The 22,510-nt window shown below is 37.6% G+C and overlaps 1 protein-coding gene across 1 annotated transcript in view; it reads right to left on the minus strand.

The window, feature by feature from the left end:
* Window positions 1–1,000: 1,000 nt before the first annotated feature.
* Window positions 1,001–22,510, minus strand: part of DCAF10 (DDB1 and CUL4 associated factor 10) — a 43,663-nt gene continuing 22,153 nt past the window's right edge. Inside the window, exons 4-7 of the mRNA XM_045780218.2 lie at window positions 13,729–13,931; window positions 11,418–11,531; window positions 8,398–8,543; window positions 1,001–7,407 (exon numbers count right to left, since the gene is read on the minus strand). Of these exons, the coding sequence (XP_045636174.2) occupies window positions 7,039–7,407; window positions 8,398–8,543; window positions 11,418–11,531; window positions 13,729–13,931 (832 nt within the window). The 3' untranslated portion in view covers window positions 1,001–7,038. The remainder of the gene's footprint in view (window positions 7,408–8,397; window positions 8,544–11,417; window positions 11,532–13,728; window positions 13,932–22,510) is intronic.

Below are 22,510 nucleotides of genomic sequence, written 5' to 3' on the forward strand. Positions count from 1 at the left end.
TCATTAATTTATTAGCATTTAAGCATGCCAAATCATTGTTTCCTTAAAAAAAAAAAAAAAAAAACTTTAGCCCAAAACATACCTGTCCGAGGAATAACTGAAATAGTGGTAATTAGTGCTATGGTTAGCTAAATTAGTTTATCTAAATAATTTCACAAAATAATCTGAATTGAAAGGGACTCACTCTGATTTTCTCTTCAGTGACTTATTTTACAAAAGTGTCCCAAATATGATTGTCGTTTTTATAGTGAATTAAAACAGTATTGTAAAATGAACCATCACACTGTTAAATAATAAGCAAATGTCAGTCAAGGGAGCACTGTGAAAAATAGCACGTTCTAAGTGTACCTATGAAAAGAAACCAGTGTGCAGCTTGACAAAAATTTATGCACTGTGCTTCCTATTGATATGAATACAATTTTCACCGAATAAATAACTAATTTATAAAACTCTATAAAACATGATTCATATTTAGTAAACTTGTAAATGTCCAGAACATTAGTGAACAGATGTGAATGAATCAAATCTTAGTAAATGTGTTTTTCAGTGTAAAATGCCAATTCTATGTTTTAGAATGGTGGACTTAACAAAATGAAATGTGCATGTACCTGTGGGAGTGTAAGGCGATCCCTGGAAATGCAGGAGGTAATGTAGAACTTTGATTTTTAAAACTCTTATCCTTTTAAAATTTCCTTTCTCTCTGTACGTGTTTCATAATTTACACAGTAGAGCAGTACAATATTTTATATATGTATACAAAATATATATAAAACATCAAAATTTGGAGCGTATGCTCTAATTTATTTCGGGTAGGGGTTATAGGATTTAAAAGTTTAGAATACCACTACAAGAATCACCAAGCTACTGCTGCTGTCATAGCGTTATGCTTGATTCTGGTCTAAAAATAAACATCTAAGCAATTGAAACAAAAATTTCAAAATACTGCTAATTGCAAGCTTGCCATCAACCTTTCAAACAGGTTAACCACAGAAAAAGTGTGTTAAATGTTTCAAAGTAGCATTTATTTTTTTAAAAGCACATTATGAGGTAGACTTACACCAAAACATCCAGTGCATATATTAATAAAAGCTTTACTGAAACCTTAATATTGCATGTAGGTATGTAGATAAAATCACCTACAACTCTACATCCATATAAAAATCTCAAGAGAATTCAGTTGAAACAGTAAAAGCCAATTACAGTTTTAGAAAGCTTTCTTAATTCTGAAATGAAGATCTGTGAAAAAAAGTGTGGGAGGAAGTTTTAATTTTAGAAGTTATTTTACTAAATCATTCACTTTATGGCTAGTTTTTAATGAGTGTGAATATCTTTACTGGACAGTAGATAAAAGATACTGTAATTCTTATTGTTCCCACCGTGTCAACATGGTAATATTGAAGCAGGACCAGCTATATATTTGGAAGCCCAGTGCAAAATAGAAATACGGGCCCCTTGTTCAAAAAATGAAGAATTTTAAGATGGCTTCAGCAGAACCTAAAGCAAGCCTGGACCTTTTCTCACTGCAGGGCCCTGTATGACTGCACTGGTCACACGTGCATGAAGCCAGGGCTACCGCCTTAGTTATCTTTGTCCCTTGAGTCCCTGGTACTGCACAAGGCATATAGTAGAGATTCAAATGTTTGGTGGATGAAAATTGAGTTTTGCTGTTTTCCAAATCAATGAGAAATGCTTAGTTTTTCTGACCTGTGGTCAGAAAAAATCTTACTCTGATGAAGGTTTCTCTATTTCCACATCACATTCTGGCTTCATGGAAATCTGAGGCCACATATGGCTAAGATTCATTTGATTCCTACAAAAAATAATGTATTGAACAACTACTCTGTCACATCCTGTACTGGGCACAGGGGATACAAGAAAAGTAAGACAGTCCCTGCCCACAAGGAGCTTACAGTCTAGCGTAAGAACTTAACAGTACCTCAGAACCTAGTGAAATTACTTTCTGGTGTCTAGGATATTATGTGGAACATTCCCAACTTTCCTAAAAATATGAATCTAAAATTTACCAGAAAGCACACTTTAGAAATGGAGGATGCAGTGAAATTTAAAAGAAAATCAAATATCCAAACTTCAATGTAGAAAATATGAGATTGAAATAAACAGCTTAGGAAAGCTGAAAAAATTCCATTTTAAATACTATGAACAAGACTTAAATTTTAAAATTATTTTATTGTCTCTGGATGACATTTCATTTATAGTAACATTAGTATACATATACGAGATGTGCATATGTGAGATGTGTTCCTTGGAGCTTTTGATAAAACCCATATTTCCATTACTAATTCATTTACAACTAAAGCAGCAGCATACAGGTAAATTTGAGACTTTCCTTTTGATAATTTCTGTTGTCATTTGAACGGGAGAAATTCTTGGGAATCATCTTTAGGGTATAAATTTCGGTATAATCTTATTCTGCAATGAGACTAAAACTGTAACAATATGTGATAATTTAAACGTGTATTTTAATGGCTATTGACCAAGTTTAATGGCATCAAAAATGCTCAAGTCTATCTGGAGTTTATTTTCATTGTTTCCCCCCCCAGATTCTTCTTTTAAGGGGGAAAAAAACCCAGGAAGGATCCCTGTGCTAATACAGAGCCTCTGTTGTTACTTGGCTATACTTTGGTACATTGCTGTTTATTCCTTAATCTAGCAGCATCCTTCGTCTATAGTCTTTTACTTAGTGGCAACTGAAAAAATCACTAGCCTAGGCTTTACCGGTACTTCTGTTATCCAGATGGTTACCTGTGAACCTTTCAAAAACCTAGTGGTCTCAGAGACTGTGCAGCAGGGCTTGTGCGGCTCTTTAGACACTGAGCCGGCTGGGTTCTCCATGCCCCAGCTCATAACAGATGAACACAGCACATACGATAAAGAGCCTGTTAAAGGCAGGCATGTGGATACTGTGGTAAGAGACAGAACAAACTACTTAGCAGATAGAAAAATTTTTAAATAAAAAAATCCCCAAATCCAAGCAACCTGAGGCAAAGGATTATATATACCTCAGGGCTGAGGGAATCACTTTATAATAATTGATATTAACTTGTATTTGTTATAGCCCTTTACATTTTATGAAGTATTTTACATACATCAGAGCTCATTGGGTATTTGTAATAACACATGAATATAACTTTTACTTTTCATCGTGAAAAAGTGAATTATACCGAGCATGCTGTTTAAGAAGGCAGGGAGGAATACGAACATATCTGAAAGACTTGCATGAAAAATAATTTACAAGTTTTAAATTTTGGCACTTAAGAGATATGCATTAGTTATCCAAAAATCCATATATATGCTTTCTTTCATGACCAACACTAGGTATTACTGAGTGAATTTTCATAGCTCTCCGTGGCTGCTGGTCATTTTCAATGGGGATGATTGTCATCAGTTTCTCCTGCTAAACACAAGCTTGAACAGATACTTACGGATGCCAGTACCATATATTCTGACTAATACGGGAAACACTAGACCTCTAAAAGATTCTCAGGGTGTTTTTCCTATATTGCACTTTGTAGAAAACAAAACTTTAACCACAATATAATGTGATCGTGGTTCTAGACAGGAGTTGGGAACCTTTTCCTTGCTTGTTTTCCTAAAATTTTTGGTATAGCCTCATCTTGGATGTAACAAGGAGAAATAACAATATACATGTTCTTTGGGCTTCTGAGAAAAAAGATCACATACATTTTCAAAAGATTAAGAGAGGGTCTTGTCTGCTTTAGCCACTTCATTTTCACAATTAAAGATAAGGAAGTACTAAATATTTGATGTTCCTAAACTTATTTAACATAGCATTTCTGTAGAAAGTTTTTTCAAGATTTTTTTTTTAAGTACAATCTACCCCTCAAGGTGGGGCTTAAACTCATGACCCCAAGATCAAGAGCAGCATGCTCTACTGACTGAGCCAGCCAGGCGTCCCTGTAGGAAGTTTTTTAAAACAAGTATAATTTACACTACATTTACCAACAACTATACCACATTACCATTTATAATACATTCACCAATTATCGTGAATAAAAATGACTAAAGAAAGTTTAGAGTAAAAAAACACCAGATTAGATTTTATGCTCTTAGGTGATGAAATGAGACCTTGAAATTATAAGATGCAGTTTCCTCCAAGAGTCTAGCATTCCTGATGCCCTGTAATTCCTGGATTAATATCCCGCTCATGATGTTTTGACCATGACCGTACCTCAAAAAGAGAATAAAAGTGGTTTTGTTGAGTTTGTTAATTTTTAATTCTCATCTGTGTGGCTCTATTTTTATACAGAGCTATTTATCCCACATTTTTCTTTACAGCTACTTAATCCTGCTTGAAGTCTTTGTTAGGAACGGACTGTATGTACGCCCTGCAGTTTATGGTACTAATTCTACTGGGCATTTTCAAGCTTGTGAATGTTCTCTCGCATGGTACAGAAGGTAAGCCAGCTCTGTAATACCGAATTTACAGAGGATGCTAAACTAATTAACAGGCCAGTTTCCTGTCCTTTATAAAAAAGAGCAAAGTGGTAGAGTAGTAAGCACACAGGCTTTGGGCTAGAGCAGCTAGGCTTGAATCCCAGTGTTGCCCTCCCGCAGCTCTGTGACTTACGGCAAATCACCTAACCTGTCAGACCCTCCATTTCCTCCAAAGTAAACTGGTGCTCACGTTACCTACCTTGCAAGGTATTTTGTGAGTGAGGGTTAGTAGTCAAGTGTGTAGATTATTTGACAGCGTAGAAACTCTATAATGGTTGAAGAATCACGAACTGAAATTCAGAGTCGGGCGACACGTGGGCCCAGCATCTGACATGCAACTCTCTCCAAAGGGGATGCAATATATGGAACCTTTTTTAAATCAATATAATTATTGTACTTAGTAGCTTATTTTGAATGTTAAGATTGGGTGCTTTTGCCTCCGAAACTTTATGTTCCTTTAAATATCTGGGGTTTTTAAAAAAATTTATGGCAAACCTGTGTTTTCATTATACTTTGTGGTAATTTTGATGGCTAAAAAATTTCCAATCTTTTTTTGACATCCGTGGTAAAATAATCTAATTTTTAAAATTTGTCCTAGAGCCAAGATTGTTCCAAGTGAGATGTAACTTCTGCACATATGTGTGAATGGCTGGCTGGTAGGTTCTACAAAGAAATGTTATTTTTATTCATGTATTTGGGTTGCTTAAACATTTCTATAAGATTTAAACTTCTTTTCTTCTTAGGCTGGAATTCTCAGCATCTACTCCCATGCCTTTTTCAACTTATTGGCCAGTTTAAGAGCAGTCACAATAATACAACTTAAAGACAAGATAAAGTGTTCAGAAATCATTGTTTTAACAGCCAGCATAATACAGTAGAAATTGCCCTGAGCAAGGAATTAGGAGACTTGAATTCAAGTTCTGGCTCTGCCACTAATTTTGTAAGATGACTTTAGGCAAGTCACTTAACTTTTCTCATTCATCAGATAATGAGATTGATCACATTTTCTACCTCTAAAATAGGTTTCATTTACTATTTTTTTTTAATAATTAAAACACCTTCTGGGAGTTAAGCACCTGATAGGTACAGAAGTACTTACTGATGTTTAAGGTGTAGTGTTTTTCAAACTCTGATCCAGGGACCACCTGAATAAAGATTACTTGAGGTTCCTATTAAAAACAGATTCCTTTCCTCTCCCTGGATGAATGAAAACCTCCTAAGGTGAGGGCCAGGTTTTTGTGTTTTCCATAAGCTCCTCAATGATTGTAATGCACCCTAATATTTGAGAACCATTGGCCTAAGAGAATGTGATCTGAGAGGGAACGAGCTAGCGTGTGGCTTAAATTACTCCAGCCTCTGGTGGATCCCTTGTAAATATAAAACCATTCCAGGTGGAGACTAGAAAAAAGCTGTTTACTTCAGCAGGCCCGTCAGCCCTGTGACTGACCCCTGCTTGATGTTTTTTTACTTGCTGTATTCCATAACAAAATATTAAGAGGTCTTCACATCAGCTCTTTGTCTTGACATCCAAGTCGCTGACTACTGTAGTTAGGTCACAGCTAGAAGAGGACTGCAGTTCTCCCTTCCCTAATGCTAAGGGTCGAGCTTGTGCCACCTGGCTCAAGCAGTAAAGATGAGGAAAACACAGCCTCGTTACTCTCAATTCCCCCTCCACCCTAATACCATAACACGTCACCCTGTGTGAGTCAAATAGTCTGGCAGAGAAAACAGAAACTCGAAACCACATCGTTTTCATCCCTCTGACCAGATAGTGTACTAGCTTAATGAATCCTCTTCTACATAACAGAAATGACCAAAGCCCATTCCTTCTCTTTTCCTTTCTAAATGCTGCTGACAAGAACAAAATACCAAGTACGGACACATGCTAGAGATTTTTAAATTCATACAAGTAAATTACAAAGAGATGTGGTAATTATTTTTTCTAGAGTTTTACAACAAAATTCCCCTCATGGTGAAAAAATATGTATAATTTTAACAGGAAACTTAAAAGACATTTTTGTTGTAAGACTAACAGTTATGAGAATAATGCCATTATCTGTGCTCATTACAGAGAAACGTAACAGCAACTTTAAAAGGCCCAGTATACTGATAAGTGAAGATGAAATTTCTTTTTCAATGACCAGTATGCTGACATCGAACTTCTGGGTTTTATTCAATACTAGTGTCAAGGGTTTCTCCTAACTCAGCCAAAACTCCTGCCAGACGTCCACAAAATTCACACCAAAATCAAGAAATAGGAAAAGAAAGAAACTTGACAAGAGCTACCATGCAAAATAACCAGAAGAACCGAAGTTCAGGTGGCACAGATGAGCAGGAGCAGAGGAATGCGGCAAGAGCTGCTGCTGAGTAGAGTCTAACTTGGTGAGGCCCCTACGATGCCCGACGGCCAAGTCCTCAGGTCATAGGTGTGTTCGTGGACCCATAAGAACTGGGATCTTGACCCAAACTTTTAAGATCTTCTAAAAAGGAAATACTTCACCTAAATTGAAGTAATTTATAAGTCAAACACCAGAAGAGTTCCTTATTTGATGTAAGTTGTGCCTAAAACTTTGGCTGATACAAAGAAACCCGTCCACTAAGGCACCCTGAGGCAATCTGACAATGTGTTGGAGAGAACTTTGTTGTCAGTACCACATCATTATGAGAGTACAGAGAACGGATCACCCGCAGGGGACTGGCTTCTTTGGGCAAACAGTCTATAAGTTCACTGCACTGTTTGTCAAATCCCAATAAGCGAATCCCGTAGCCATGTGGGGAAGAGATCATTCGCCCATCAGGGCTGAAGCAAAGTTCTTTGATATAACCCCTGCCTACATTGGCTTCTTCAATGTAATGAGTTAGTCGTAGAGAACAGCGAGGTGAGACAGGTCGCACGGGAGCTCCTTCTTGGAATTCATAGACACAAGTCCACTAAGGGGAGAGAAGAGAGATAAAGTTACAAAGCCCCAAATAATGCTAGATACGTCTTTTTGTAAAAAGCTCAACAGACTGCCAAAGCCACAGAATTGTTGCAAGAAATCAGATGACTGCTACCCCTCTCCTATCTACTAAAATGCAGGCCCCATACCTTCTTATCTTCATAAGCCAAGGTTATTCTGTGTACTGTGACGTACTATGACTAAAGCCTTTTATTCCCTCAGGCTGCTGTGACTTCTGTGGTAATAATTCCCTTTTGTGAAAGTAACAACAATCTTGATACTTAAAATATTCTGAAGTTTAGATATCTAAGCCCTAAAATACCTCTCCTACACTTCAAAGGCTCTTCTCTCTTTTCAGTTATGACTTCTAGAGCTAGTGATATCCTCAAAAGACTCCTGCTTTCCAGAGTGACGAGAGACACGAGGTCATATAAGGTCCTTTCCCCTAGTCATCAGTTTAGTCTTTCCCTGGCTTCCCCTGGTTTTATTTATTTACCTAAAAGATTTTATTTATTTGAGAGAGCACGAGCAGCAGGGAGGGGCAGAGAGAGAGGAAGAAGCAGACTCCCTGCTGAGCAGGGAGCACAACACAGGGCTTGATCCCTGGACCCTGGGATCACGACCTGAGCTGAAGGCAGACGCTTAACCAACTGAACGACCCAGGCGCCCCTCCCCTGGTTTTTAAAAAGAGCAAATTCTAATACTCAATTGGCTTACCAAAACCTTACATTAAGCCAGCTTGGCTGAAGCATCTCCATCTAAAGTTTACCATATAAAGGTCATGTGGTGAGATGAAGGAGGCAAGAATTAAGAAGCTGGGCACAATCTGAGCTGATACTGGTTTAAAGTATTTCCCAGTTTGCCACACTGGAGGAGGCTGGAGAGGAAGGAGGGGTTCGAGGGATAAAGATGCCATGAGCACACCGGGCAATGGCTGTATGTTCAGTCAGCCCCGCTGAAGGTGGAGGGCTGCCGCTCCTACCTCCTGATCATCAGTGTTGCTTGAGCACCGAAGGAGAGTGGCCCAGCCTTTTGGGTGCAGCTGTAACGATGTGATGCAGTTTCCACGATCTCTCTCACCAGGAACTTCAGGGGTTAAGACTTCAAGACTATTTCGTGGTGAAACTCCTGGTAAGAAAATTAGGATGTGAGGTTTGTATTATCAAAGGACTAAGGCAGCTCATCAAAGCTTTGATTTCTGGCAGTCACCCCCACCCCCAGCCTTCATTCCTTCGTCAGCCCCTTGTGCTACCACATGTAAAAAGAAAAACTGGGTGCGCCTGGGGGCACCACCGGTTAAGCAGCCAATTCTTGGTTTCGGCTCAGGTCGTGATCTCAGGGTTGTGAGATCAAGCCCTGCATCAGGCTCCACACACAGCATGGAGTCCACTTCAGATTCTCTCTCTCTCCCTCTGCACCTCCCACTCATGCTTGCTCTCTAAAATAAATCTTAAAAAAAGAAAGAAAAAATCCACATACATAAAAAAACCTATGGTGCCTCTTGATGTTTGGTGTGCCTGTCTTTGGGGTGCGGGTATGGGGAAAGGTTATGACTAGAACTAAAGAATCCCAAGTTCCTGCAGCAGGAATCCCAGTAACCTAAGACTAAGGCATTAAAGTAGACTAGGGACCTTTTTGATTAGGATTTACATCTCAGAAAACTCTAAGAACCAAAGTTATATGAAATGAATCTGGAAAAGTAAAAGATAAATCTCATCTCAGGGGACCTGGTGCTCTCTAGTCCAGAGAAGGAAATACTTGGAAGCCAGGCAGACTGCCTTTATTACCAATAAAAGGCTATTATGTGCACAAGGAGCAGGACTTATGAACCCCCAGGACAATACTATAAATGATAAACAGATCTATAATTTCGGAGGCAAGGGAGGATATTTCGCATATAGTGTTATGTCAAAACGAGGGGTTTGGAGACAATGCCTGGTACTCTGTTAGGGCCCATCCCATCCTCCTTTCTAGCCCCCCACGAAAGTGACTGCTACAGCAAGCCGTTACTACTAGGAGTTATGTCCTATCCCACAGATATGTGGAGAACCACTTTCACAGACATTATAAAGAAGCAGTTTAGAAATGTAATATCAAGAGAAATATTTCAACACTTCTCTACCTGTGGAAGGAGTTGCTTTGAAGATTATGAGCTCCCTCTGTCAGACCTTTTGTGAATTGTTTCTCAAATAGATGTGTTATCTTCTTTAAAAGATTCCCTTTAGATTACTACAGCATTGATGCAAACCTGTGAAGCTCTAAATTCCATTGTTACAACCAAACTATACCTAAATAATGATTTCACATGTGACTGAACTTTAAAAACAATTTTAGATAAAAACAGCTATTTCAAGAATTCTGAAAATCGAACAAAAGCAGAAAAGAAACCCATCTAAATAAGTAAGTAGTGGTTTTTGAGCTGTGCTCCTTGGAGGTTCCTCCAGAGCTGGCAAAAGGAGGGAACCACATGGGGATGGGGTAAGGAAGACCGGTCAAGGAACTCCCTAATTTCACTTAAACCAGAGTTTTTGTACTTTATCTGCTACAATCCACAGCAGACTTCATGTCAAAAAAGAGTTCTAGGGGCATCTGGCTGGCTCAGTCCGTGGAGCATCTGACACTTGATCTCAGGGTCTGGAGTTTGAGCCCCATGTTGGGTGTAGACATCACTTAAAAAAAAAAGTTCTAATCCTGAAATGAGTTTGATAAGCCTCAGCTCTATCTACTGTATCTGTCAAAGTATGGTGTTAGCATTCTGACACCCCAAAGACCCAGGATTGCCAATATTCAGAACAACCCTATGTATGTATGAGCCCCACCTTCTCTATACCCTGCCTAGGCTCTCCATACATCGTCTCTTCTCCTATTCCCAACTCTACTGCTGTGTAGTGTGGTTTTGGGGTTTACCACTGGCACAAGCAGTTAACTATTCTTAACGGTTTCCCCCCCGCCCTCCTGGATGGTTTAGTTCAATAAAGATTTTTCTCAATGATAACTAAGAGCATTGTCTTATTTTCGGTAGCCAAAGTAGAACAGGCAGAATCTATAAAAAGTTTCTGCTACAAATCAAAGGAAAAATGTTGCATATCTGGGCATAAATCTCTAAATTTAATAGGAGTAATTTTTAACCTTAAATGTCATAGTCTTGAATATCCAGAGGAAAATAGATAGGCTGTAGGTTAGGAAGGGCTCTCAAACCACTCTACAAATGTAAGTAGTCATGCAAAATAATCAAATATGCAATTATCAAGCACTTACCAGGTGATGCCACCCAGGAAAAACATAAATTAGAAGTCTAATGGATAGTCCCTCCCCTAAAGATCCAGGTAGGAGCCATGCTCATTTCCAAAAGGTGACCCAAAATTACAAAAGGACCCACATCTGGCCATCATTCCACAAAGATGAGGACAAACAAAAAGTGCTTAGATGTGCAGTGGTATGGAGAAGTAGGTGAAATCTGCATAGGTAAAAAGCATCTCATTTAGGGGGTGGAAAGAATAGGCTAAACAGCTAGATCTGGCAGAGCAGTGGGGGAAAACGGGCAAAAGCAGAATACGGCCATCGTAGCCTACTTTATCCTACAACCCCTCTAAGGCTGTCAGGCATTGCTCAGATAAAGAAATGGCAGAACAAAATGCCTACCAGGCTGGGACCGGGTGACTCTCACAAGCACCTGACAAACATCACTTTATACCGCACCATCACATACATATCTCATTTAATTTCCAGAACCACCTTTATTGGAATCTATGTGTCCTAACTACTTTTTCTCCAATCTAGACCAAACTCAGTTCAGTAAATAAAACCAAAGCTCAAATTCCAACAAAGATGGAAACCCAAGATATCCAGCCCTAGAAACTAGTTAGCTTTTGAAAATGACTGAGGGTCAAAGAATTGCCTCTTCTTTATTGACTTTTATTTGTATGGATTAAAACTAAACCAAAGAAAGCTACTCAGTAGACTCTGTTGTTGCAAGATTATAAAAGTCCACTTTTAACCTACCTTCTCTTTGTGAGGCTCGTGACACGTGTTTCTCAGAAGATGAATTAGAATCACTATGATGACAAGGTGAACCAGAAACTCGAGGACCAGATGAACTTGATGAAGTAGTCAGATCTTGAAAATGCAAAAAGTTCTGACAATAAACTTAGCAAAACTCTAGTAGTGTCTCTTTTTAATCATCTAGTTGAAGCATACTGTTAAAACACACCTGAAACGTGGCAAGTACACGCCCACTTAAAACTGGCCTACAACTAAGACCGAGGTAGGTAGGTCAGCTCTTTGAAGTGTTCTAAGGCCTGGGCCCTTTCTAAAATCTCTTCTACCAAAGAGCTGCTTAAGTGAAATAAAAATGACAAACCAAATAAACAAGGAGCATCTTTGGGTTCCCCAACACTTCTGTAGTAAAATGGAACAAGAAAATTCAGTGAACATGAACACTGCACTGTTCATCAGCCCATTTAATCTTAGGATAGGGTCCAAATACCAGGTGGTCCATTACTGAGAACATTAAATGAACCTTCTTAAGCATGCCAAACAATTCTGTTACCATTCATGAAATTATGTGAATACCATCTTTGAAATGCAATACAAACTTTATACAGAAATCTGTACAAAAACAAAAATTGAGTATCAGATAGTCGGGTTTGGTGTATTACTCCAAACAGCCATCTCTATTTCATCTCACTCTTCTAGTGGCTCCACACTTTTATGAGGATTTCTTCGTCTAATTCCCTTTGATATTATTACAAATGTAATAACAGAAGACAAAATGTTCTTGGTTTTTGAATTAAAAAATACCAACTACCTTCTAAGTCACTACCTCTTACTAAGCTTAAGTTGATTATTAATGTTTAACCTAAAAATAAATTTCTGAATGTAAAAGGATTATACTCACATATTTATGAAATATGTTGGTAATTGGGAATAAGTTGGTAAAACTTAAATTTCTACTTTTAGCAGTGAAATTGGGCAAATGCAATTACAATGGGGCCTGTACTTTCCCAAAGGGAGTCTTCAGAAGTAGCCCTATGCATACAGGAGAAAGAGTCCAACCATCTGAAACTGATTTTTTTTTTTTTTTAAGATTTTTAAAAAATCTGAGAGAGAGTGCACGAGCAGGGAGGAGGCAGCAGAACGTGAGGGAGAAGCGGACTCCCTGCAGGGAGTCCAATGTGGGACTCGATCCCAGGACTCTGGGATCATGAAAGCCGAAGGCAGATGCCTAACTGAATGAGCCACCGAGGCACCCTGAAGCTGATTTTAAAAAGCAATTTATAAACATTATGTGCTCCAAATGCTTAAGTGTTTTTTTTCTGGGTTCTTGTTCATAAGTGCAAAATTATAAATAGGTAGAAACATACCTTTTTCCCAAAGGTGATGAAATATAGTCTCTATCACATAATGTAGATAAATTATAGTGCATAAGTTTTTTTGAGCCTCAATTTCATTGAAGTCTAATGAAATCAGCAGCAGGAAAAAGAATACAGTTTTAGGGGCACCTAGGTGGCTTAGTCAGTTAAGCGGTTGATTCTTGGTTTCAGCTTGGGTCATAATCTCAGGGTCCTGGGACTGAGCCCCCCCACTGTGTTCCCCAATCAGCGGGAAGTCTGCTTCAGCAGTGTCTCTCTCACTGCCCCTCCCCCGCTCTCTCTCTCAAATAAATACATAAATCTTAATTAAAAAAAAAAAGAATACAGCTTTAGCAAGAGGATGTTTAGGGGTTGTGAAATAGGATGGCACCAGCTCCCTGGGTACAGACATCTGGAAGTCTAGGATGTAATACAGACTTAAAAGTAAAGCTCTGTATTGAATACATCTTAAAAGCTCTACTAGGTGGGATGCCTGGGTGGCTCAGTGAGTTCAGCATCCGACTCCTGATCGCAGCACAGGTCTTGATCTCAGGGTTGTAAAATAAAACTAAACTAAAAACTAAACTAAAACTAAAAATAAAGCTCTGCTGGGTTTCAGAAGCACTTAAAAAGATGGATACTACCTCGGGCCACTACTAATTTTTGACATAGTGATGATTTAGAAATACTGATAAAAGATTTTCTGGATAGCAGAGAGCGCTAAAAGAAAATATTTTTATAGTTAACAGTTCTTCCTAGATCATTGGTGATACAGAAGCACAAATTAATGCTTTGTCAGAGATTCATATAGGTCATACTAACTTGGGAAAAAAGCTCTCAATGAGCTTTCCAAAAATGTCTTCTAATTTCCTTCCCTCCTATCATTCTCAGAATGGAAACATATACTATCCCTTTGTGTGAGACTCTGGAAAACTTTCTTTAATCAAAAAAGAAAAGCTTACCTGAACTTGATGTAGTTCTTCTTGCTCTCAAAATGGGATAGCTGCCTACTTCTAAAGACTTGGTTAAGTCAAGGTCATGCAAAATCAAGAGATATCCAGAGGACGTCGAGATCAACATTTTGGAACAATCTGGTGTTAACCGCATTCGCATGAGAAAACGTGTGTGAAAGAATTTCTTATGTGGACACCCATCTTCTGTACACCTACAGAAGAAATCAAAACAAAACCCAGAATTATCATAAATATAAGGATTCGGTAATAGTCATATTTTTGACCTTCAAACAAATTTGCAGTCAATGTATGCTTAGCCTTATATACATGATAAACCTTTTTTTTTTGCTCACCATTCCTTCTTTCACCTCCAACTTCCCATTTTATTCTTTCTGAAATATACATGTTTAAGTAGGATTTTGTTGAAGTAAACTGTCACTTTATGTTGTTCTGAAAAATCTTTATTTCACTCTTTGATTAAAAATTTGCTGAGCGGGGCGCCTGGGTGGCACAGCGGTTAAGCGCCTGCCTTCGGCTCAGGGCGTGATCCTGGCGTTATGGGATCGAGCCCCACATCAGGCTCCTCCACTATGAGCCTGCTTCTTCCTCTCCCACTCCCCCTGCTTGTGTTCCCTCTCTCACTGGCTGTCTCTATCTCTGTCGAATAACTAAATAAAATCTTTAAAAAAAAAAAAAAAAAAAAAAAAGAATGCTGTGGGAAGGCTCAGGCTTGAAGCCCAACTATTCCCCTTCTTGGTTGTGTGAGGCTTCCATTGTTGCTGTTTTTATTTATTTTTTTAAAAGATTTTATTTATTTATTTGACAGAGATAGAGACAGCCAGCGAGAGAGGGAACACAAGCAGGGGGAGTGGGAGAGGAAGAAGGAGGCTCATAGCGGAGGAGCCCGATGTGGGGCTCGATGTGGGGCTCGATGTGGGGCTCGATGTGGGGCTCGATGTGGGGCTCGATGTGGGGCTCGATCCCGTAACTCCGGGATCACGCCCTGAGCCGAAGGCAGGCGCTTAACCGCTGTGCCACCCAGGCGCCCCCAGCTGTTTTTAAATCTGTTATCAGTGCAATTGTTACTTTGGACAATTTATCTTTTTTTTTTTTTTCCCTTTGACTGATCTTCTCTTTGCCTTTGGAGTACTGCAGTTTCACTCTGTTTAAATTTGGATTTCTTTCTACTTTATTGGGATTCATTTGACTTTCTAAATCTTAAGATTCATATTATTCAGATATTCTGGGAAATTCTCCATCATTATTCCAATATTGCCTCTCACCCATTTTCTCTTTCCTTTTGGAGCTCCAAATAGATGTTTGAAACATTCACATTTGATTCTCCTTGTCTCATAGCTGCTCTTTCTTATATTCTATCTCCTCATTTCTGTTACATTCTAGATAATTTTTAATATCTAGCTTCCAATCTATTTTTTAAAATTATTTATTTATTCGACAGAGATAGAGACAGCCAGCGAGAGAGGGAACACAAGCAGGGGGAGTGAGAGAGGAAGAAGCAGGCTCCCACCGGAGGAACCTGATGTGGGGCTCGATCCCATAGCGCCGGGATCACGCCCTGAGACGAAGGCAGACGCCCAACCGCTGTGCCACCCAGGCGCCCCCCCAATCTATTTTTTAAAGTTGTGTCTAATCTGCTACTTGATCCATCCTGGGTTCTAAAAAAAATTTTTTTTTTAAAGATTTTATTTATTTATTTAACAGAGAGAGAGACAGCCAGCAAGAGAGGGAACACAAGCAGGGGGAGTGGGAGAGGTAGAAGCAGGCTGCCAGCAGAGGAGCCTGATGTGGGGCTTGATCCCAGAACTCTGGGATCATGCCCTGAGCCGAAGGCAGACGCTTAATGACTGAGCCACCCAGGCGCCCCTAAAAATTTCTTAATTACTAAAAATTATATACTTTTAAAATTTTTTAATTGTTTCTTGTGATACTTATGAACACTACTGATTTTCACGTTTTGATCTTATGTCTAGCAATCTTGGTTAACTCTTATTAATTCTGATAATTTATCAGCAGAATTTCTAAGATTTTCTATATAGACCAGTCACAAAACTGGTCTATAGACCAAGTCTGGATTATTGCCTGTTTTTTATATAGAAAGTTGGTTGGAACACAGCAATATCCATTTATGTACTGTCAATGGCTGCTCAGAGACTATACAGCACACAAAGCCTAAAATATTTATTACACAGTCCTTTATAGAAAATTTGCCAACCCTTCATATAGACAATCGTATCATCTGTGAATGCTATTTTTTCATTTTTTTTTCCTTTCCAATTCTTAAATATTTTCCTGCACCAGCTGGGACCCTGTCTTCTGCCACCCCAAAACAGTGGTAAACAGTAGTAGTAAAAGCAGACATGTTCTCCCTTCCTGATTTTATAAACTTTTTTTTTTTTTTTTTTTTTTAAGTAAGCTCTATACTCAACATGGGGCTTGAACTCACGACCTTGAGATCAAGAGTCACATGCTCTACTGACTGAGCCAGCCAGGTACCCCTATAGAGAAAACTTCTGGAAATTTCAACATTTAAAAATGTCCTGTAGGTTTTAGTGTACACTTCTGATGAGTTCCCTTCTATTTTTAAGTTTAACAGCTTTATTGAGATATAATTTATATATCACAAAATTCACTCATTTTAAGTAACAAGTGATTTTTAGTAAATTTAGAGTTGTGCAATCATCAATCCAATTTTAGAACATTTTCATCATCCTAAAAAATCCCCACTTCCCACTAGCAGTCTCTCCCTGTTCCTACTCCCAGTCACAGGCTGCCACTAATCTCCTAGAGTCTCTATATATCCGCTTATTGTGGACATTTAATATGAACAGAATACACAAGTGGTCTTTTGGTTTGGCTCTTTTCACTTAGCATACTGTTTTTTGAGGTTCATCCATGTTGTAACACATATTAGTACTCTGTTCCTTTTCATTACCAAATAGTATTCTATTGTGTAGCTATACCACATTTTGTTTATTCATTTACCAATTGATACATGCACTGGTTCCATTTTGGGGATATTATGAATAATACTGTTATAAGCATTCATGTACAAATCTTTGTGTGGTGATAGGTGTTCATTTCTCTTGGATAGATACCTAGGAGCGGAATGGCTGGTAGGTGATGACTCTATGTTTAACTTTTTAAGAAACGACCAAACTTTTCTAAAGTGGCTGTACCATTTTACATCCCTACCAGCAATGTATGAGGATCCAGTTTCTCCACATTCTCGCCAATACTTGTAGTGTCTTTTTAAATTAAAGCCATCTTAGTGGATATGAAATGGTTTCTCATTTTGGTTTTGACTTGCATTTTCCTTATGACTAATGATGTTGAACATCTTTTCACATTATTAATTCATTATAATTATTCACTATTGAATCATATTTATTGAATCAATTATTGAATCATAATTATTCACTATTAATCATTTTTATTATCCTCCTTGGTAAATTCTATGCAGATATTTTGCCCATTTTTAAACTGGGTTATTTGTGTATATATAAAGTGAGTTGCGAGAGTTCTTTATATATTCTGGGCACAAATCCTTTATCAGATATAATTTACAAACATTTTCTCCCATCCTGTAGTTTTTCTTTTCACTTTCTTAATGGTATCACCTGATACACAAAATTTTTTAATTTTAATGAAGTCCATTTTATCAATTTTTTTAAATCACTTGTGCTTTGGTTTGCACGAAAATTTACTCCCATGTTTTCTTCTATGAATTACATAATTTTATCTCTTACCCTCAGGTTTAAATCCATTTTGAGTTCTTTTTTTCCAATGTAAGATAAGGGTCTAAATTCATCTTTTTGCCTGTGGATATCTAGTTGCTCAAGTATCATTTATTGAAAAGACTATCCTTTTCTGAACCACTTAATTACCTTGGCACCTAGGCTTGAACTCATAACCCCAAGATCAAGAGTCACATGCTCTCCTGACTGAGCCATCCACGCACCCCAAGAATTACCATCTTAATGATGCTGAGTCTTCCAACTGATGAAGATGGAATGTCTCTCCATTCATTTACATCTTACATTTCTTTCAGCAATGTTTTTATAGCTCTCAGTGTACAAATCTTTTGTTAAATACATTCCTAAGTATCTTGTTTCTTTAGATGCTACTATGAATGGAATTTTCTTCATTTTTGGATTGTTCATTGCTTATAAGTAGAAATACAACTGATTTGTGTATAGTTATCTTGTATATCTTGTGACTTTGCTGAACTTATTAGTTCTAGTATTTTTGTGAAATCGTTAAGATTTTCTATATATAAGATCATATCTGCATATGAAGATTACTTCTTCCTTTCCAATCTGGATGCCTATTATTTCTTTTTCTTGCCTGACTGCACTTCCAGTGCAATTGTACCTCTAATACAATACTGAATAAGAGTGTCCATGGGAGCAGACTTCCTTGCCTTGTTCCCAATCTTAAGGTGAATGTATTCAGTCTTTCAACATTAAGATGATTTTAGCCAGGGGTACCTGGATGGCTCTGTTGGTTAAGCATCTGCCTTCAGCTCAGGTATGATCTCAGGGTCCTGGGATCGAGCTTCGTGTTGTCAGGCTCCCTGCTCAGTGGGGAGTCTGCTTGTCCCTCTCCCTCTGCCCCTACACCCCCCCACTAGTGTGCTCTAATAAAAAAAATCTTTACAAAAATGATGTTAGCCATAAATTTCTCATAGATGTCCTTTATCAGATGTCTAGGGAATAAAATTCCCTATTGTTCCCAGTTTTATTACAAATGGTTATAAGATTTTGTCAAGTGCTTTTCTGCCTTTCTTGAGATGATCCAGCTTAATTTTTTACTTGCTTTAGGTCTGTAGGTCTATAGGTTTTCTATCTGTTCTTGAATCAGTTTAAGTAATTTGCGACTCTTCAGGTATTTATCTAAGTTGTCCGATTTGTTGTCATAAAGTTGTTCATTGTATCCCTTTATAATCCTTTTAATCTCTGGTGATAATGTCCCCCCTTTTGTTTTTAATTATGATTGAATGTTGAATTTTATTCCTGGATTAAAGCAATCATATGGACTTTCTGTTTAATCTGTTAATGTGATAAGTTATATTAACAGAATTTCTACTGACGGGCGCCTGGGTGGCTCAGTCGGTTAAGCGTCTGCCTTCGGCTCAGGTCATGATCCCAGAGTCCTGATATCGAACCCTGAGTCGGGCTCCCTACTGAGCACGGAGCCTGCTTCTCCCTCTCCCTCTGCCTGCTGCTCCCCCAGCTTGTGCACTCTTTCTGTCAAATAAAATAAATTAAAAAAAAAAATTTCTATTGCTACATATTTTTTTAAGATTTTAAGTGACCTCTACACCTAACATGGGGCTCAAACTCACAACCCCAAGATCAAGAGTTGCATGCTCTTCTGACTGAACCAGCCAGGCGCCCCAGATATATCATCTTATCATTCCTTGAAAAAGCCAACTTCGTCATGATATTTTGATTAATATCTTAAAGTTTCAGTTTCCTTCTATTTAGAATATTTGTATCTAACATTCACATTACAGGCTGACCTTTCAATTTTTCTCTTCTAATATTATCTTTGTTGAGTTTATATATTAAAGTTATACTAGCTTCATACATGAGGTAAGGAGAATTCCCCTTTTTTCTGGAATGTGAACAACTTAATAAAATTGGAATGTTCTGCTTCTTGTACTATCTTACCAAAGTTACCTGTAAAACTGACAGGACTGCTGTTTTATTAGATAAATTGATATTTTCCATTTCTTTAATGGCTACGCACAGGCCATGTTTAGACTATTTAAATAACCAGCAATGCATGAAAACGAGCCAGTCAGAATTGATGCAGTTGGCAGTGCTGGAACTGGGTCTTGGAATTACTCTACTGTAAGATCCTAAAACTCCCATCAGCAAAGGGTGCCTCTCAGGAGTCTATAAACCAGGGGTTTGACTCTTGGCTCATATTTTACTGTCTTATTGGCAGTCATGTGGGCAAGTTACCCAACCTCTCTGACCTTGGTTTCCTTAGCTCTAAAATGGGATAATAATAGTTATCTAACTCATGAGGCTGTTCTCAGAATTAAATGAGATGCTGAACAACCCCCCCCCAAAACAAGGGAGGGCGTAGTTTAAGGGGGGACTTTAGCTACTAGATCATAGCAAGATCTTGAGGCATTGAGGGACGTATCCCTAAAAGAAGGGCCTGGGTAACCAGAGGGTGCCAGGATATAACCACCTGGGGATGATTCAGGATAGTGGCTATTTATCATTTAACTACAGTTACAACATTTAACTTCTGTATTAACTACAGAAGTAGTTTAATATTTTAACAACTACTTCAGCTAAATCACTGCATATTGGTTAAATATCAGTCCAGGTAATAGGTGTATTTTAGGTTTTCTATTTCTCTCTTGATCAGTTTTGCTAAGGTGTATTTTTTGAATAAACTATTTCATCAAAGCTTTCAAGTATACTGGCATAAAAGTGATCTTATTACCATACTATATATTTTTTGTTGTCTTTTTATTAAGATTATTCTTTTGTCTTATTTCTATGGATGAATCTTACCAGAGAATTGCATATTCAATTAGCTTTATTAAAAAGCAGGCTTTTAAAAAAAAGTTACTGTACATTCATTTCCAATTTCACTAATTTCTGCTTTTATCTTTATTATTTCCATAGTCTTTCATTGGGTTTACTCTTTTTTATCTCTTTCCAGGTTTTGAGTAAAATGCTTAGGTCACTAATTTTTAGTCTATTGATTTCCCTACGATTTCTTCTTTAATCCATGAATTATTTAGGAAGCGAGTTTATAAACCTCCAAACATGGGAATTTTTAGTTACCTGTGTTGATTATACTGAGGAAAAATCATTTGTGTGACAACAAGTCTTTGATATTGGTTCAAACTTACTTTGTAATCTAGTACATGCTCTACTTTTGTACGTATTTTAAGTTTGCTTCAGATGATGTATTATTTATTGGGAGAATTCTAAATATGCCTAATAAATCAAGTTTCTTACAGTAAGATCTCCTATGGTCATACTAATTTTTTGGTCTATTTCATCTATTAGTAAATGAGAGAATAATGTTAATATTTTCCACTGAGATGGGAATTCTTACTTTTTACTTGTGATTCTGTCCATTTTTGCTTTTTATAGTTTGAAGCTATGTTATTAGGTACATTTAAGATAAGAATTCTTTTATGTTCTAGTGAAATAAACCTTTTAGTATAGTAGCTTTTTTTTACCACTAATAATGCTTTATGCCTTAAACTCTATTTTGTCTGCTATTAACATAGATACAACTGTTTTTCTTTGATTTGAATTTGCCTGTTATTTTTTCCCCATGCTTTTACTTTCAGACTTTCTCGTTTGCGTGTTTTGGGTATATTCCTTATAAAGAACATAGTTTGGTTTTCTTTTTTAATCCAACCTAACCCTATCTTTTAACTGGCTACATTAGTCCATATGTATTTATTTTGATTACTGATATCTGGATTTTCTGCCTACCATATTTTTGTGCTTCCCAATTTACTTCTTTAAAAATGATTTTTCCCCTTCTCTGCCTCTATTGGATTGATCACGTTTTACTAGCTTTTGACCATTAATTTGGAAGTTACCATTCATATTCCTATTCGAATTTTATTTCTAAATTAAAAAAAATAAACTTCTAAATTCTAACAGTATGCTTGTCTTAGTCTAAAGAGATCTGTATATCCTCTGCTCAAACAATATGCATAGTTAGAAATCTTTAAGAATACCCCCTCTCTTTTTACATATGACCTCTGAAAAGAATATTTCAGAAATGGTGTATTACTGTACTGTCACTTCACCATAACTAGCAACAGGTATATTTTAATTATTTCTCAAACTTCAACCCTTCATTTTTCTTGATTATTCTTATGTAGGCACCACACCCAAAATGGAGCCTAATGCAGGGCTTGAACTAAAAACCCTGAGTTCAAGACCTGAGAGATGCTTAACCAACTGAACCACCCAGGTGCCCCAAACTTCCACTCTTTAAATAATCAATTTCTCTATGAGACATTTCATTGAAGTGTTTCACAACAGAGGCATTACTGACATTTTACGTAGGACTAGTCTACTGTGCAAAATGTTCCATGCAGGATGTTTAGAAACTCTGATCCCTGTTGACTAAATGCCAGTAGAAATCCTCTCTTCTCCTCCCACAGTGACAACTAAAACTGCACCACACGTTATTTCTAAACATTCCCACTGAGAAACTATTATTTTAATGCATGGGAAAAAAAGTACAAAAATTACAAAATAAATAGGTTTAAAATTGAAGGAGTAAGAATGAAAAACATTTCTGTTCCACAGAGGAAATAACAAAAATATTTTTCCTTAAATTCCTTAAATTTAGGAAACTCATAAACCAGTTTTCATCATTAACTATACATACTACTTGGTCTCCTTTCCATATAGTTTTCTCCAAATTTTTTGGTTGCAGTATATGACTAAGAGCAAGTAACAAAAAATGGAATCATTTTTTATTATTTTTCACAAAGTCAGGTTTTTTCTCCTAGAGATATGAAAGCTAAGACAGAACACTGAATTTGTTTACCATTTTAAACAATTATGTTGGGGAGGCACGTGGGTGGCTCAGTCAGTTAAGCATCCAACTTTTGATTTCTCAGGTCATGATCTCAGGGTTATGAGACTGAGCCCCACACCAGGCTCTGTGCTCAGCAGGGAGTCTGCTTGAGATTTTCTCTCCCTCTCCCTCTGCCACCCACCCTTCACATGCTCGCTCTCTTTCCCTTTCTCTGTCAAATAAAGAA

The sequence above is a fragment of the Ursus americanus genome, chromosome 18 (genome assembly GCF_024610735.1).
Source record: "Ursus americanus isolate L20-20 chromosome 18, mUrsAme1.1.p, whole genome shotgun sequence".
In the NCBI taxonomy this organism is placed as follows: Eukaryota; Metazoa; Chordata; class Mammalia; order Carnivora; family Ursidae; genus Ursus; species Ursus americanus.